Genomic DNA, 18,488 nt, shown 5'->3' with positions numbered 1-18,488 from the left:
TTTCCTTTTTTGTGTGCTTGATCCTCCTTTTCTATTTTCTCCTTGATATTCTTCTTTTAGGTTTCTCCTATGGCAACAGTAAGTTTGTATCTTTGATTTAAAAGTGTCATTTGACCTGATCTTTTACTATTGCCTCAAGGAAATATTGGGAAATTTCAGACAGCACAGATGAGAAATTTTGCTTGTTGAAAAGTGAGAACTTTTTATTGGGTGTGGGCGTATTCGTACACGCATTGTATGAAGAACCCGCCAAAGCAAAAAAGCAAAAAAAAAAAAAAAGTGAGAACTTTTTGCTCTTTTGAAATCTTGAACTCTTCCTAACTTTAAAAAGCGCTTGAATTTTTAAAATTAAGAATCACAACAATTTTTTGGATCTTGTTTGCAAGCCATGTGAAGTTGATGATTTGATTCTAGAAGTCATCATGTAACTTCGTATTATACACTGTATGGTTACAATTGTTGTATAACAGCTTAGTTTGATAGTTTTGGCAAATCTTGTTTCCAGATCGCAAAATTAGAAAAAACAATCTTTAGGCAGTGCCAAGTGACTTTATTAAATTTACAATTTGAGAGCCAATAATCAGTCCTTTTAGTAATTTCTAATTTAATAAATTGTAAGGATTATGTTTTCTCAAGAGATAAACATACATGATACCTAGGAGACTTTCATTTACACCTCAAGGTCTTACAATGCCGAATAGTGAGGGTAATTTTTTATTGGAAGTGGAAATAGTAGTTCAAAGGTGAGTTAATACATCAAAAATTTTTGTAGGATAAGAACATCTTTCTATGTTTTAGACTAAATCTTTTATCTAGAATATTAATTATTTCTGTCATCAATTGATCATTTGGTTGCATGCAAATAACTTTTTTTTTTGTAGTATTTTTCTCCTTTTTGTTTCATATCATCCATATGGGGATTTATGGTCTAAAACTATGCATGTATTCTATGAGTGCATAAATGAATCTTAATCTGAATAAAATTTCTTTTTATCATTCATTCTTTGTAGAATTAGTAAGTTTGTTTTAGTTGCCTTTTACTTGCAGTCTTTTTGTGTATGACTCCTGAAAGATCACTTTTTTTGCCTTTTTTTTCTTTTTAAATTTCAACGTCATAGTTCAGCTATCCGGCATCGCTTGTTCTTTAATAGTACAGAACTATTATCATATGCAGGTTAGCGAGTTCTGGACTGCTACTATGTGTTGGATTTGTAGTCTAAAGTCACGTTCTGGTTTGTGAGAGAAAATGGTGGATATACGTGTTGGTCCAAGTGAACTTCACCTGAAGAAGGAGCTTACTGCACTTCAAAAGGCACGGTATTTACGTGACCCTGAAACTTGTTCATCTTGGAGGTCCCCCTTAAGTTCCAAATTGTTTGCAGTGACTTCTAGTTTGAACAATGAAAATGGGATCAGGAGGAACCTAACAGGAAAAAATAATTGTGGTGCATCACTGGAACCACCTTCAAGAAGTGAAAACAGAAGGAAAAATGTCTACCTTTATAATTGGAGGCATCATTCTAGTAAAGCTAGTGGCAGTGGAATTAAATTGGATGATGATGACAGGCAAGAATCAGTTGAAGGGAGTCCAGAGGACAGCTTGAGCTATCCTTATGATTTAGATTCTAAGAGTGATACTTATCTTCAAGCTCCTGTAAACGTTTATAGGTTTGCAGGAGCAAATTCAGAGACTCCAGTTAGAAGAACTGTGAAACAGGCGAGAAAAAGTTCTATTTCAAAAAAGGGGGTAATTAAGCATTCAGCAGTTTCAAAGCTTCTAGATCTTCCATCCAGCTTGTTAGGAATTCTTGACTCAGTTGAGCAGTCCGATGATACTGAGAACTGCAATTCTGAGGATTTATGGCAGTTAACAAATGGGCTAACACAGAAAACTGGCTACCTGTCTCGCACTGACTCACCTTTGTTCTCTGGATCTGGATGTGGGAATTGGTCATGTTCGTCCAAAATCCGAAGAAGTACTAGAAGGGAAGGTTCATCTCATTCTTATACTCCTGCCTCAACTAGCTCTTACTGCAGACATTATGGAGCTCGAAACCCCAGTACTGTTGGGTCATGGGATGGAAGTGCTGCTTCTTATGATGGGGATGAATTGGACCAACCAGACTTACCAAGGCACCAAGGCTGTGGCATTCCATGCTATTGGCCAAAGAGAGCTAAAGACACAGGCTGTGGAGGTTTTTATTCTCCTTCACTTTCTGATACTTTAAGGCGAAAAGGTAGTAGTATTCTTTGTGGGAGTCAGACATTGTATAATAAGAAGAGATCATCTGGTTCCCACAAGCAAAAATACCTTTCAAAGACTTCCCAAGGTTTGCCACTAATGACTAACAGTTGTGATGGAGGTGGTTCATCCTTAGATACAGCTAGTGATGAACTGTCCACTAACTATGGAGAGCTTGATTTGGAGGCAATGAGCCGGTTGGATGGAAGGAGATGGTCTAGCTGTAAAACCCAAGAGGGAGTGGAATTAGGCCGAACTGAAGAGGCCGAGTTGGACATCACAGAGCAAAGAAGCTTGAGCCAGAAGTATCGGCCAAGGTCTTTTGATGAAGTAATTGGCCAAAATATTGTCGTTCAGTCACTTAATAATGCCATCTTTAGGGGTAGAATAGCCCCTGCTTATCTGTTTCAAGGCCCACGTGGGACAGGAAAAACATCAATTGCAAGAATATTTGCTGCAGCCTTGAACTGCCTATCTACTGAAGATAACAAACCATGTGGCTTCTGTTGTGAGTGCACCACTTTTTCTGGTGGAAGTGGAACAAATTTCAGAGAAGTGGATGCCACCAATAAGAAGGTTATAGACGGAATTAGGTTATTGGTAAAATATTTGGCCATGGCTAAAACATTTTCACGATACAAAGTCTTTGTCATTGATGAATGCCACATGTTATCTTCCAAAATGTGGTCAGCCTTTACGAAATTTCTTGAGGAACCACCACCTCGTGTTGTCTTCATATTCATAACTATCGAGCCAGACAACTTGCCCCAAGCTATTGCATCACGGTGTCAGAAGTACATTTTTTCGAAGGTTAAAGATGCTGATATAATCCTCCGGTTGAGAAAGCTTTCTGCTGCAGAAAACCTTGATATTGAATTGGAGGCTCTAGATTTGATTGCATTAAACTCAGATGGTTCACTTCGGGATGCAGAAACAATGCTAGATCAACTGAGTTTGCTAGGAAGAAAAATAACCACTTCTCTTGTTAACGATCTAGTGAGTTTGCTTCCGAATATCTCTGTTCATTACAGTTTCCTTGCATTTTATCTTTCTGATATTAGTTTTGACAAACTGATACTGATCTGATTTATCGAATGCTGGTGAAGGTGATCATTATCTGGGAAGGTATTAATGACAACAAAACATGGGTTCACTCTGTAGAGTCTAAAACGTACCAAGTGATATTGTTAGAAGATTTCTGAGCATTTGGTTAGCTTTTGATTTCGGGAGTCAATAATCTGAAAACAGGATTAATCTTTGCACTTTTTCCAGGATATGTTTATTTAGCATTTGTGAGTTTCGGTGTTTGTTTTTTGATGAAGTTTTTAAATCTCTATATTAGAATTATCAGTTTTTGGGTTTTGATTTCACTGATGCTGTCAATAATAGCAACTGTCATAGTCAAACAGGCATTATAAATTTTTTAGTGAAACTAAAGATTGTTAAATATTGGCTTGGACTTTTCCTTTATCTTGAATTTTGTAGTAGGATTGACTTCTTTTATATCAGAAGCAACTTATTGTGTAAACTTCCAGGTTGGGGTTGTCTCAGATGAGAAATTACTTGATCTTTTGGAGATAGCCATGTCATCAAACACTGCAGAAACTGTCGAAAGGTCCAGAGAGCTGATGGATTCTGGTGTTGATCCGATGGCCCTGATGTCTCAATTAGCTGGGCTCATAATGGACATTATTGCTGGAACTTACCGGTTGGCCAACTCGCAATGTGGTAGTACAACTCTTGGCAGGCGAAGTTGTGAGTATACAAAGTTCAACTAGTACTCCTTTCTGTCACCTAAATCAGTACCTTTTAGTAAAATGAACACATAGTGAGCTCAATATCTTTATGCATAGTATGTGATACCCTTTATTCTTGAGGCAAACTGCTCAATCAATATGCTAATTTCAAATTGGGCCTTTGTCATTCAAACATGGAGCAGATTCATTTCATAAATGCTGCTCAGATGGTTTCAGGCTGTCAAATTGATGGGTCATGCACATGTAAATCCATATGAAGTTTTCGGAGAAAAGTATCATTTTGGTTTGAATCAAGTCCTGAAGGTGGTGTTATATTCAACATGAACTCAGAAAAATTCATGTTACCTGATTAATATTTCTTGTTACCAATGTACTGTCAACATTTGACTGTATTAATATCAGTTTACTGTGGCATTCTTATATCTTTGCATAAGTTGCAACTTTTTTTTTAATTTAATTTCATTATCATCATTGATTGTACCATTTTGGCATAATTCTTTGGTTTCTCTTCTGTCATTTGCTACTATCAACAAGTGATGCTAAAGTCCTGCAAGATTCATGGATCAGGTTCCCATTCAAGCATGGCTCTATCAGCTAAACACCTCCAGTACAAATCCTATGAGAAGGAAAAAAGACCTTCATTTGTCTTTTTTTTTTCTTTCTGCAGCCCAAAGGCTGGATAATGGACAGGCCCTTAAAAAATGCAAGCTACATGGACCAACAGGTCCGATTCTTGCAGGATTGTTAGCCATATCTAAATAGGCCCCAAATGTTTTGCTTCTGCCCCTTTCACATTTCTTTACAGCAGTACTATTTTCTAAATTTAAAATGTCACATCAACTATATTTGCATGTGTTAATTTTTGTCCACATAAACTGTATCTGATAATGGTGGTGTATGTTGTTCTGCAATTAACTCAGATTGACTCAAAGGTCTGATTCTTATATTCCTTTGCCCCTGGATTATTCTCCAGTAACTGAAGCTGAATTAGAGAGGTTGCAACAAGCATTGAAGATTCTTTCAGATGCCGAAAAGCAGTTAAGGCTTTCAAGCGAACGCTCAACATGGTTCACTGCAGCTCTTCTACAGCTTGGCTCTGGCCATAATTTGGAAACTAATCAATCAAGCAGCATCTGCAAACACAGTGCTAAAAAATTTAATGATAATGCATCTGAAATGGTCAAAGACATCCCACTTTGCAAGAACAAGTCTCATCCTTCACTTATGCCTCAGGAACCAAATGTAGGTTTGATTCCTAGATCGACCAATGGACATCCAAGCCTTAATGGCTCATCATCATCATATAGAATGACAATGAATGAGAACTTAATCTGTGATGTGTTGCCTTCACATAGTAGATTTGTCGATAGAAGCTTACTGGATTCCACACAGACAAATGATGCCCCAGGAAAAAGAGTTGTAAGGTGTGTAAGCCCTGACAAGTTGGCTGAGATTTGGAGAAGGTGCATCCAAAGATGTCATTCGAAGACATTGAGAGAATTACTTGGAGTTCATGGAAAGCTAGTATCAATCACTGAACATGAAGGTAGGCCATAATTTTATCCCAGACTATTATCTGACTAAATAGTTGATTGACATGCTCTAGACCGACATAGGGAAGCTTTCTCTGCTTGACTACTCATTTACTTCTCTTAAGCATTTATTACATGTCTGTGCACTTGTTTGTGATCATATTAGTAAGGATTGAATTAATTGTGCCAGTGGCATTCTGGCCTGGAGCTAGCCAGGTACATATAAAGGTCATGCCTGACATGCTGTTTCATGCTGGTGCTTTGTATGCTTGGCATGCACTAGCATGCACAGGCACTGTAGCATGCCCAATACTGGGATGCAGCTGGTATCATGCCAGTGCAGTGTGCCAGCAAAGCGCTGATACTGTATTTATCATGTGATGCCATGCCGTGGTATGCTGATCAGCTCTGCAATCCTTCCATGTATGTAGATGATGCTTATGTTGTTATGTGGAATGTATGACCTTGGCCACCAGCCAGAAGTCAAGACCAGATTGGTGCTCCTTGGAACTAATAAATAATAGTCCTTTAGTCTGCTTCCATTTAATTAAACTTTTCGCACTTTTGTTTTTGATACCTTGCTACAACTCAGTAAGGGTTCTACTGTGTGGAGATCCTTGAGGCAGTAGCACTCAACAATTGAAATCAGCAGCCAAAATGTACCAAAAAAAAAACAGCAGCTAATTAGCCTGTTGTACATTTTAGGTTCTTGAGGGAAAGCATTAAAATCAAGTAAATGTCAAACTCTTGGTGACTTATATATTTCCATGATTTTCTATTTCTATGGAAGCTTTAGCCTTATATATTATCACACAATGCTCCATAGCTTATGATATATGTGAAATTATATATGTCTAGAGGTGTATGTACGGGCAGATTTCAAGTATTAACATATCTTGAACACTTCTGAAAAAGTTTAGAGATAAAAAATAATTTTATGTAATTTTTGGAACTTCGCATATTTAAGGCAATTAAATTTCATAGCATGTTCCTGAGAATTCTGATATTTCGGGACCTCTGAGATAGCTGTTGCCTGGCTGTTAAATTTTTCTTATGGGCTGCTGCACCCAGCCCTTCAATGTTTATCCTTGACCTCATGCACCATGTCTGCAGGGTTATAAAAATTTTGTTATTGTGTTTCACATAAAACACAAGTTTATCAACGCTTTCCATTTATAGTGGATATTATATTCAAAGCTGTTTCTTTATATTTTGTTACATACCCTTTTTTAAGCTAATATTTTTTGTATCTACAAAAGGCAAATAGCTGGTCAGTCATTCGTATTGCAATGAAGTTGCTTGCATGTAAGTTAATGTGCTACTGCTTTGCAGGCATTTTGGTTGCTTTCATAGCATTTGAGGATAAGAATATAAAACCCAGAGCTGAGAGATTCTTGAGAAGTATCACAAACTCAATGGAGATTGTGCTGAGACAGAATGTAGAGGTCAGATTAGGACTTTTGACTGAAACTTTCATGTCAAACTCTCCAATCAACAACCTGACAGAAGTAATCACAAACCTGGATAAGGAAAGGAAGGTAGAATCTGATATTTTAAACAAATCTTCTGATAAAGATGGACTCAAAGGGAACCCCAACATGACTAGGAAAAATTTGGATCATTCTGATGGAAGGATGCAGAGAACACAAGAGAATAGCTCTCAGGTGGCAGACAAAGACTTGCAAGTGGCAATTTTTCCCACGTTTTCTTCAGAAGGAAATAATGGAGCTAGCAACACCAAAGAGACAGCCCAGGAGTTTTTAATGCAAAGGACACACATGACACCTACTGATGAGCGAAGGTTGGAGAATGCATGGCTTCAAGCTGCAGAAAAGTATAGGCCTGGATTTGCTAGTCTTCCAAAACCTGAGAAGAACCAAGTTCTGCCACAAAATGGTGTCAGTTGTCAGAACCAAAATCAGTCTTCTGCTGCACAAGATATGTCACTAAAACAATGGGAAAATGAATTGAATAATGAGATTAGAACTTTAAAAATCAGCTATACTCAAGGGCACCAAGAGGAACAATTTGTTGGGAGCGTCAATCACTATGCCATTTCTCCTAGTTTGTTACACAGTAACGGCTACAATACCAATTTTGACAGAGAAAACCTGTGAGTTATAATTTCTTTCAATATATTGTTGAAAAAAAAAAAAAAAACTTAAATGCGCACGCGGCCAAAATCTCGGGCCGCGTGCGCGTTTGAGAAAAGGTAACGCCCAGCGGGCGTTACGCATTTGAAAACGGACGCGTTTGAAAACGCGTCCGCAAATGACCAAACGGCCCCTGTAAAAACTCCTATTTAAACCCCTTGATTTCATCTCTTTGAAAGCACGAAAAATTTCAGAAAAATAGTGAAAAAATTCTGGAAAAATTCTTCTCCCTCTTAGCCACTTCCAAATTTTATTTTTATATTTTTATTCAGTTTATTTAGTTCTTTTCATTCCGTTCTTTGCTGGATCTGCAAGTTCGATCGGGTTCGCTTTGACTTCTTCCGAGACGTGCCGAAGAAGAAGTTGTAGGGTCGTCGTATCTCCGAGAAGGATTGCCGGGTGACCCGTACGTGGGGGCAAATACTTCTTTGGGACAGCGTCTACGCGCTTCGACCTGCTTTCAATCAGGCTACTTTCTTCTACCTTTATTTTTAATTTAATATTAGTAGATTGGTAGGATTTGAAATTCTATGATATAAACTTATTAAATGCATAGATTTACTTTGTGCTAGAATAGATTTATTTTGTATTAAAATAGAATTATTTGGATGCCGAATGATATGCATGTATATTATTTCCTTTAAGATTTTTTTTTTATTAATTGAATTTATAGATTTATTTATTTAGTTAGGAGATATATTGCTAACAATCCAAAGAAGTAATTATTTTTGTTAGTAATATATAATTAATTAAATTCTTTATTACAATTGTGGCATATTAGATTTTAATTGCAATAATTGTTTTTGCTAGCACATCATCAATAATAAATTATTCTAAAGAGTTAATAATTTGGTTAACCTCCAAGAGGTTTATTATACCTCCATTTGGACTTCTCAAGGAGTAATTTCCAGATCCCATTCAAACGGGAAATTCGGAAATTGGTTGATACATAATAGTTAATCTATTGAATTGACTTATTAGATCTCAATAAATTATTCTAATAAAGGAATAAATATTTTAATTCGCTGAATTGACATTTTAGATCTTAATTACAATAATTGATTTGCCATAAAATTAGTAATCAATTATTTCAATAAGGCAATAATTCAAATCTAACATATAATTCATTAAATTGATATTTTAGATCTCAATTAAAATAATTGATTTGCTACTACTAAATTAGTAATCAATCATTGCTAATTCGGAAAATTCAAACGAAAAATTTTGAAATTAGTTAATCCACAATATCTAATTTAAATTTGCATTTAGGTTATTTTAAATATTGAATTTGTGTGATTTCTAGTGATTATATCCACTAACTAATAGTGTCTAAGAAAAGCTTGTCAAAAAGGCATACGTGCCTAAGAAAGGCTGGTACTTAAGTGAGCCTAGTGCTCCACCACCGATCTGGAGCTGATCTGGCTATTAGTTTTTTGGATATATCAATTAGACATCCAAAGTTCAATATAAATATTACTGCAATCTTTTGACATAGATTTTTTTGATTTCAATCAGGTTTCTGTCACTATTCTGTAACCCTGATCCTATGGCCTCAAACACTAGTGACCATCTTAGTGCCAAACCTGAAAAATTTGATGGCCATAACTTTAGGAGGTGGCAGAACCAAATGCGGTTCTGGCTCACCACATTAGGGTTAATCTCAGCCATAGGTGAAAGTACGATCGAAGTTGATAACGGGTCCAACCCAACTACCTCTTCCAACACTGAACATTCTGCCTCCACTAGCACACCCTCTAGGACACCTGATGAGATAGATTATCATTGTATCCATAGAATTCTAGGCGCTCTTTCTGAGAGGCTGTATGATATCTATTACACAGCCAAGAGTGCCAAAGAACTCTGGGACACCCTAGATAGCAAATATGGTCTTGATGATGCTGGGGTAAAGAGGTTCAAGGCCTCCGATTTCAATAAGTTTAGGATGGTGGACTCAAAGCCTATGAATGACCAAATTCATGAATTTGAAACCCTGATCCACCAGCTTAGGGCTAATGGAACCAATTTGGATGAATCATTCCAGGTAGCCTGTTTGATAGATAAACTACCTACTTCCTGGTCTGATTTTGCTAAGACCCTGAGCCATACCCAAGGAATTCTCACCCTAACCCAAGTCTTAAACTCCATTAGGATTGAAGAGCAGCATAGGCTCAGAAATAATACCTCTACTGGATCTAAAAATAATGCATATAATGTAGAAGCTCCTCCTAAGAAAAATCAGAACCGACCCTTCCGTAAGAATTTCAAGAAGAAACCCTACAACCCTAGAAACCCTAACCACCACTACAATGGGAAGCCTATTCAATCCCAGGAGCAGAAGAAGAAGAAGAAAGAGGAAGGTGGTGCTCGTTTCTGTTATGTGTGTGGTCGGACCAACCATTTGTCTCCACAGTGCTTCTATAAGAAGACTGCACCTCTTCAATCTAAGAAGAAGGGTCCACACACATCCAGTGCTCAAGTCAACATGGTGACTTCCGGCGCTGGCTCCTCTGAGACAGCTTTCAGGTCTGTTTCCTTCACTCCTGAAGTTAACATGACTTTACAAGCACTAGATTGGTGGATTGATACCGGAGCTGGTATTCATATTTGTTCGGATCGTTCCTGGTTTTCTTCTTACCAGATCTCAAGTGGAGGAGCTGTGATCATGGCAAACAGCTCGGAGGCACGTGTGTTAGGAGTAGGACGTGTGGACTTAAAGCTTACCTCTGGAAAAGTCCTGTCACTGCACGGCGTCCAACATGTTCCAGTTGTTAGGAGAAACCTCATTAGTGGTTCTTTGCTTGTCCAGCAAGGCTTTCGTCTTGTCTTTGAGTCCAATAAGGTTGTAATTTCTCATGGTGTTATGTTTATTGGAAAAGGATTCCTTAGTGAAGGATTGTTCAAATTGAATGTAATAGCTCCTTCAATAAATGAAAATCCTTTGATTATGAATATAGAGCCTCCTTCTATTTGGCATGGTAGATTAGGTCATGTAAATTATAATTCAATTAAGCAACTTATGAACCTAAATCTAATACCAAAAAGTGATCTCAAGAACCATGAGAAATGTCAAACTTGTGTAGAAGCCAAACTCCCTAGGAAGCCTTTTAAATCTGTTAATAGGGATTCTGATCTATTAGAGTTGATTCATAGTGATGTTTGTGACTCTGGTAGAACTTCTAGGGGAGGTAACAGATACTTTGTAACATTTATAGATGATCTATCGAAGTTCTGTTACATCTACCTAATTAAAACCAAGGATGAGGTGCTCAGCAAATTTAAAATTTTTAAGATTGAAGCTGAGAACCAACAGGAAAAGAAAATTAAAATTCTTAGATCAGATCGGGGAGGTGAATATACATCAAATGACATAACTCAATTCTGTGAAGATCATGGAATCATTCATGAAGTGACTGCACCCTATTCTCCCCAATCAAATGGAGTAGCAGAAAGGAAGAATAGGACTTTAATGGATATGGTGAACTCCATGCTTATAAGCTCAGGAGTACCAGAAAATTTGTGGGGGGAAGCTCTTGTTTCAGCCTGTTATATCCTTAATAGAATTCCCTCTAAAAATAATGATCTAACCCCATATGAAGTTTGGAAACATAGAAAACCTAATCTTAGCTATTTAAAAGTGTGGGGGTGCTTGGCAAAAGTAAAAATACCTGATTTTAAGAGAAAGAAAATAGGCCCTAAAACAGTGGATGCCATATTCATAGGTTATGCAGCCAATAGTAATGCCAATAGATTTCTGGTAATAAGTTCAGAAATAAATGATATTAGTAACAACACTATCATAGAAGCCAGAGATGCAACATATTTTGAAGACACCTTTCCACTTAAGACTAGAGTAGATAGCGGTATAGCTAGTAGCTCTAGTAGAATAAGGACAAGAACAATAGAAGTAGAAGCAGAACCTAGGAGGAGTAAAAGATCCAGGATAGAGAAAACATTTGGAGATGATTTTTATACCTTCCTAATAGAAGACTCTCCAACTACCTTTGAGGACGCAATGAAATCTTTGGATTCACCTTTTTGGAGAGAAGCTGTGGACAATGAGATGCAATCAATTATCCAAAACCATACTTGGGAATTGACTGATCTTCCTCCTGGTTGTAAAACAATAGGATGCAAATGGATCTTTAAGAAGAAACTTAGGCCTGATGGCTCTGTAGATAAATTTAAGGCTAGATTAGTTGCCAAGGGCTTTACTCAGAGACCTGGGGTAGATTTCTTTGATGTTTATGCACCTGTAGCTAGGATAACTACTATTAGGGTCCTTATAGCATTAGCCTCCATTCATAGATTAGTGATTCATCAGATGGATGTTAAGACAGCTTTTCTAAATGGAGACTTAAATGAAGAAATTTATATGGACCAACCAGAGGGATTTAAAACCCCAGGCCAAGAAAATAAAGTTTGCAGACTAGTCAGATCTCTTTATGGTCTTAAACAAGCACCTAAGCAATGGCATTTGAAATTTGATGAAACCATAATGACATTTGGATTTGAAATCAATAGCACAGACGAATGTGTATATCATAAGAGAGTTGGACACAAATTTGTGATCTTGTGCCTTTATGTAGATGATATACTGATCTTTGGGACAAATCTTCAGATAATTGATGAAGTAAAACAATTTTTAAGTCATAAGTTTGATATGAAAGACTTGGGACAAGCTGACTTAATTTTAAATACCAAAATAATTAGAAGTGCAAATGGAATTGAGTTATTCCAAAGTCATTATGTTGACAAGATACTCAATAAATTTAATTATTCGGATTGTCAGCCTGTCTCTACTCCCTTTGATCCCTCTACACATCTTAAGAAGAACTTAGGAACTCCTATCCTTCAAAGCCTATATGCTCAAATCATAGGCTCACTAGGATTCCTAACAAACTACACTAGGCCAGACATAGCATATGCTGTAAATAGACTTAGTAGATATACTGTTAATCCAAATAGAGATCATTGGACAGCATTAGAGAGAATTCTTAGGTATCTTAAGGGTACCAAGTCCTATAGTTTGCACTTTAGTGGGTTTCCTGCTGTTCTAGAAGGCTATAGTGATGCCAACTGGATCAGCGATACCTTAGATGTTAAATCCACCACAGGATACGTCTTTCTCCTAGGAGGTGCTGCTGTGTCTTGGAAATCCACCAAACAAACCTTAATATCTAGGAGTACCATGGAGTCTGAACTGATAGCTTTAGACACTACTAGCACTGAGGCTGAGTGGCTCAGAGATCTACTTATAGACCTTCCTGTAGATGAGTCACCTTTACCACCTGTCTCCTTACATTGTGACTGTAAATCTGCAATAGATAAGTGCAACCAAGAAAATGCCAATGTAAAAATGAACAGGCACTTAAAAGTACGTCATAAATCATTGAGATATAAATTGAAAAATAATGTTATTGCCTTGAATTTTGTAAAATCAGAAAATAATTTGGCTGATCAGCTTACAAAAGGTTTATCTAGAACAGTGGTTCTAGAGTCGTCGAGGGGGATGGGGCTTAGCCCATAAAGATAGATCACCACGGTGGGAACCCAACCTTAAAAGGTTCAATGGGTAGAAACAAACCGAAGTGTGACTAAGAGGAGCACTATTTCATGTTTTCCTCATCCCTATGGCGCTAGTGCTCATAAAAGCAAGCGGTAGGATGAGTTCGTTTGTATAACTCTTAATGAGTCCGAGACCCAAGAGGCAGGAGCTTCCTTGCTAGCTTCCTTATTAGGACTCACCTATATGTGTAGTCGTGAGGCCGCGATTATGGAAAATGGGCGATTCCCTAAAAAGCACATGATAGATATCTGCGCATGGCCATAACAGCGCAACCCGCTTAGAACCCAGATCGGGCTATATTATGTGTGTTGTTGATTTAATCTGAGCCATGGACCGAGGTTCAAGGTTAAGACCACCTTGGCTCCACAGATGTAATCAATTGTCACTAAGTGAAGGTTCAAACCGAAAGGTACCTACACCTATTACATAATATAAGATATCCAGCATTTTATTTTGATTTTAAAATTATTTAAGTTTTTTTTTGTGGGGGATTGTTGAAAAAAAAAAAAACTTAAATGCGCACGCGGCCAAAATCTCGGGCCGCGTGCGCGTTTGAGAAAAGGTAACGCCCAGCGGGCGTTACGCATTTGAAAACGGACGCGTTTGAAAACGCGTCCGCAAATGACCAAACGGCCCCTGTAAAAACTCCTATTTAAACCCCTTGATTTCATCTCTTTGAAAGCACGAAAAATTTCAGAAAAATAGTGAAAAAATTCTGGAAAAATTCTTCTCCCTCTTAGCCACTTCCAAATTTTATTTTTATATTTTTATTCAGTTTATTTAGTTCTTTTCATTCCGTTCTTTGCTGGATCTGCAAGTTCGATCGGGTTCGCTTTGACTTCTTCCGAGACGTGCCGAAGAAGAAGTTGTAGGGTCGTCGTATCTCCGAGAAGGATTGCCGGGTGACCCGTACGTGGGGACAAATACTTCTTTGGGACAGCGTCTACGCGCTTCGACCTGCTTTCAATCAGGCTACTTTCTTCTACCTTTATTTTTAATTTAATATTAGTAGATTGGTAGGATTTGAAATTCTATGATATAAACTTATTAAATGCATAGATTTACTTTGTGCTAGAATAGATTTATTTTGTATTAAAATAGAATTATTTGGATGCCGAATGATATGCATGTATATTATTTCCTTTAAGATTTTTTTTTTATTAATTGAATTTATAGATTTATTTATTTAGTTAGGAGATATATTGCTAACATATATTTTGAAGCAGACAAGTGTATTTATCAAATTCTCTTCGTCTGCTATTGCCATTTTTTTATTCTTTAAAATTCGTCTTATGCAATCTAGAACTGAATCTTAATGATCTAAGTTAAAGGTACATCATATTTTGTAAAAATTGTTGTAAACATGTCACACAAAATGATTTTCAATCTTTTCTTGTACAGCAAGAATAATGTTTATTATTTACTGCTGTTGACGTACTCATGTTTGTTATTCAAGTTTTCATCTTAAATTTGTATTTTCAGTTTAAATTTTCTACGATGGAAACTGGTAATACATTATAGAACAATTAATCAGCTAGCTGATACAGTGTTGGCTGGTTGTTACTTTGTTTTGACATTAGTTTTATAGTGTGACTAAAGATGGGTGAAATAAAACAGCAAATACTGTAGAGTACTTTTTGTTGTTAAGACCAATATCTTTCCAATGTTTTCTTGAGTTGACGTTCGTTACAGTTCATCACAGCATGGGGTTATAATATCAATAACTTATGATATGTTGATAATGGTGGATATGTTAATATACCAATATCTAGTGTGTAGAATTGAAGCTTCTTTCCAATTTTATTTTGGAGATTTGATTTCCTGTATTTACAAATCACATTCAGGCTAGATTTTTTTTTTTGGACATGGTCAGGTGTTTAACATTTGTCTAATAAGGCAAAGTATTGCAAATTTTGGTTTTGATATGTTTCTTTTCTTTTTTCTTGAGTCTCAACATTCAAACCATTTTAATTTTGTTGCTTTTTGATTTGAAACCCAACAATAGATTTTATAATACCTTGATTCAATCCACGTTGATGTTATTCAATCATTTTCATTTTTTTGTTGGCTATACTAATTATCGCCATACTGCAGGGGGTATGAATCCGGACCTGGTTGTAATGGGCTCTTTTGTTGGAAAACTCGCACACCTCAGGGAGGAAAGGTAACAGTTCTCATTTACACTGTTCTTCAGGAGGTTTAGACACCCAAAGTGACCAAGACTATTTTTATTATCAGGTGAGACAAGGAACTCGTGTACGGTCACAAAAGACTTGTCGCCTTTCATTGTATGGGCTCTGTGGGAAGTCGACATCGATTGAAAGCAGATTCAGGAAATGATTAAACAAAATCAGAAATATAAAACCTCTGAAATGCATTTCTTCTTGCACCTTGTATATTTTCATAGAGCCATTCATTCTTCACATATAGAAGGTAATTTGATGAGTCTGCCATCTCTTCAGATTTTGCTAGCTCGAGTCATTTTCCATAGGGAACAGAATAAAAAGGATGGAAAACCAAGACAAATTCCTTCCAATATATTCGCTTCAGAACAGGTGGCTGATCGAGTTGGTTATTCTGAGGAGAATGCATTTACTCTTCATGCTGGAGGCAGATGCTGTAGTACAACATTGATGAATTGTGTCATTCAAATTTCTAGTTTTTTTTGTACCTGCATGGTGTTAAATTACCATGCATGTACTATGATGGTGCTTGCATCACGGAATGAATCATCAATTAAAATGTATTCTCCCACTTATATGGAAAATGGATGAACAGAGCACTTGCACAGGGTTAAAATGAATAAATGATGGCCCTCTTTAACATTAATGTGTTCTGCTGATTGATCCCATTCTGCAAGTAGTTCATATATTTGGTGAAGCTTTTTGAGTTGAGAATTTATGCAATGCAGAAGATGGGTTCCCAATCACTAGGACACAGTTGATGGATACTAAATCTATTGTTTCTTGGACTTATCAAGCAATTTGGCAAATCAATATACATTATACTGTATAGAGACAGCCTTCACACTCTTATCCAGCATAAATTGTGGCCACTCTAAGTTCTAATGTACTTAAAAGTAGCATTCTCCAACAAACTGCAACTATTCTGAGGAAATGAATGAGCATATCAGTCTAGAACATACTAATATACGAATTCTTTTCAAGTTCATCACTTCTCAAAAATAGAAGAGTAGCTAAGTTTAGCAGAAATTATTGCAATTGCTGCAGGGGAGTCTGGGGTAACTGAAGTCAAGGATATTTAATTATGTAAGAATCGAGAGGATCGCTAACCATGGTTGTTCTGAATTATCCCATGCAGGTTGAAGCAGTAACTTGAATGATGGTGCAGTGGCAACAAAATTTCAAGCAATCAGGGAGAGCTTGGATGTTAAAATATTACATGAATGGTTTGTGATGGTATGACTTAATTTTGTGCAACGATGGTCTTCCCTCTCAGGAATTTATGGAGAAGGATAAGACAGAATTCTAAATTAACGATGTGAATATGGAGACTTGTTCTAGAATTGCACTGCTAGCATAAAGCAATACTGTTGAGAATGATGTTAACAAAAGAAGCGAGCACAAAAATAGAGGCTTTCAAGCAAGTGCCTAAAACAAGGTTTTCTTCTTCTAAAATAATTAATATAAGGGAAATAACACGAATTCTACTGCACTAGGTTATTGCAACTTCGACAACCCTTTATACCTTCCCTATAAGTAGGAATGGCAGTCGGGTCGGATCAGGCATAAACAGGTCGGGTCAAATACAGGTCGGGTCAGAAAACTATAAATCTGAATCCGACCTGTTTATTAAACGGGTCAGGAATTACAAACCTGAACCTGACCTGTTTATTAAACAGATAACCCGACCCGACCCGTTTAACCTGTTTAATAAACAGGTAACCTGTTTACCCAACCCGATCGGACCTGTTTAACCTGTTTGCACAACCTGACCCGTTTAACCTGTTTAGACCTGTTTAATCTGTCCAACCCAATCTGTTTAACCTGCCCAACCCGACCTGTTTAGACCTGTTTAGACCCGTTTAACCTGTTTAGACCTGTTTAACCTGTTTAACCCGTTTAACCTGTTTAGACCTGTTTAACCTGCCCAACAGTTAAACGGGTTAAACGGTTTAAACGGGTCAGACATCTAAAACCCATATCCGACCCAATTAATAAACAGGTTAAACGGGTCGACCTGTTTACGATCCGAACCTGTTTAGGCCAAACCCAAACCTATTTATGGCGGGTCGAACACGGGTCGGATTGGCGGGTCGGGTCATATTTTGCCACCCCTACCTATAAGGAGATTTTCCATTCTTTTATGCTTCATTGGAAGAAAAACTTAATCCTTTGATTTGTGACATTGCTAGTGGATTACAATAATGTTAAATACTTTTGGCTGTGTTGCCATTTTTCAGTTGGTTATATAAGTTTGGAATATGGATGTATCCATCTCTCAACTCATTTGCTGCATCATTTATATAATTTAAGCTCAAGTTTCACATAAATATTTTTTTCTCTTGCAACCTACTTGTCAATTAAAGGTTGGAAGGTTAAGGGTAGATTAAGGAATCCTTAAGAGCTTTTTAAATGAGAACAAAAGTTTAAGCAATTATGAGAAAACTAAAAAATAGAAAGAGATTAGAAGGTGTAGGATGATAGTAAAAATGAAGGGTTGTGATACAAGCAAGTCAACCGAGCAAGAAGCTATGAATTATGAAAACTAGGGGTTGTCTATACTATTCTCTATGAATTTTCTTCATTCTCCCAACTCGAACTTGATAGAAAATAACGAACCCGACGGATCTCTTGCTACATGCCTCATTGCTCCAGAATCTACAATCCAATTAGAAGCAGAATAAGCAACGGGCACCGTTGTGTAAACATTGTTAGCCTAGATGCACAAATATAATTAAATATTTCTAATATTCAAAAACAATAAATAAGAAGAATAAACTAGCAAATAACTAACTTGACAATATAATAATAAAATGAAGAAAGAGAGAGAAGATGGCTTGTGGATCGAAGCACGCTGATGCGCTGTCCCAGGAAAGTTTATGCCCCCCACGCACGGGTCTGCTGGCACAGATCTCCTACAGATACGACGACCCAATACAGAACCACGTCTTCCCCGTCAGTGCGCCTCCAGGGAAGAAAGAAGAGCACGTTCACGCTTGCAGATAGCTCAAAAGAAACTTAGAAAAATTATGAGGAGAAGAAAAATTTTCTTTAT

The 18,488-nt window shown here is 37.0% G+C and overlaps 1 protein-coding gene across 5 annotated transcripts in view; it reads left to right on the top strand.

Annotated features, from left to right (window-relative positions):
• The window catches only part of LOC120106687 (protein STICHEL-like), a 31,921-nt gene extending 15,145 nt beyond the window's left edge, over window positions 1-16,776 (top strand). For 3 of the 5 annotated variants that reach the window (XM_039119722.1, XM_039119723.1, XM_039119724.1), the window contains 6 exons: window positions 1,175-3,238; window positions 3,778-3,997; window positions 4,973-5,545; window positions 6,864-7,644; window positions 15,345-15,414; window positions 15,489-16,079. In XM_039119722.1, coding sequence (XP_038975650.1) covers window positions 1,247-3,238; window positions 3,778-3,997; window positions 4,973-5,545; window positions 6,864-7,644; window positions 15,345-15,414; window positions 15,489-15,590 — 3,738 coding nt within the window. In that variant the 5' untranslated portion in view covers window positions 1,175-1,246 and the 3' untranslated portion in view covers window positions 15,591-16,079. Of the gene's footprint in view, window positions 1-1,174; window positions 3,239-3,777; window positions 3,998-4,972; window positions 5,546-6,863; window positions 7,645-15,344; window positions 15,415-15,488; window positions 16,080-16,571 lie in introns of those variants that run through there. The other 2 variants (XR_005508764.1, XM_039119725.1) reach the window with 2 other exon arrangements.
• The last annotated feature ends 1,712 nt before the right edge of the window (window positions 16,777-18,488 follow it).

The sequence above is a fragment of the Phoenix dactylifera genome, unplaced genomic scaffold (assembly GCF_009389715.1).
Source record: "Phoenix dactylifera cultivar Barhee BC4 unplaced genomic scaffold, palm_55x_up_171113_PBpolish2nd_filt_p 000605F, whole genome shotgun sequence".
Lineage (NCBI taxonomy): Eukaryota > Viridiplantae > Streptophyta > Magnoliopsida > Arecales > Arecaceae > Phoenix > Phoenix dactylifera.
The sequence above is the reverse complement of the archived record's forward strand: the minus strand, read 5'-3'. Positions and strand labels throughout refer to the sequence as shown.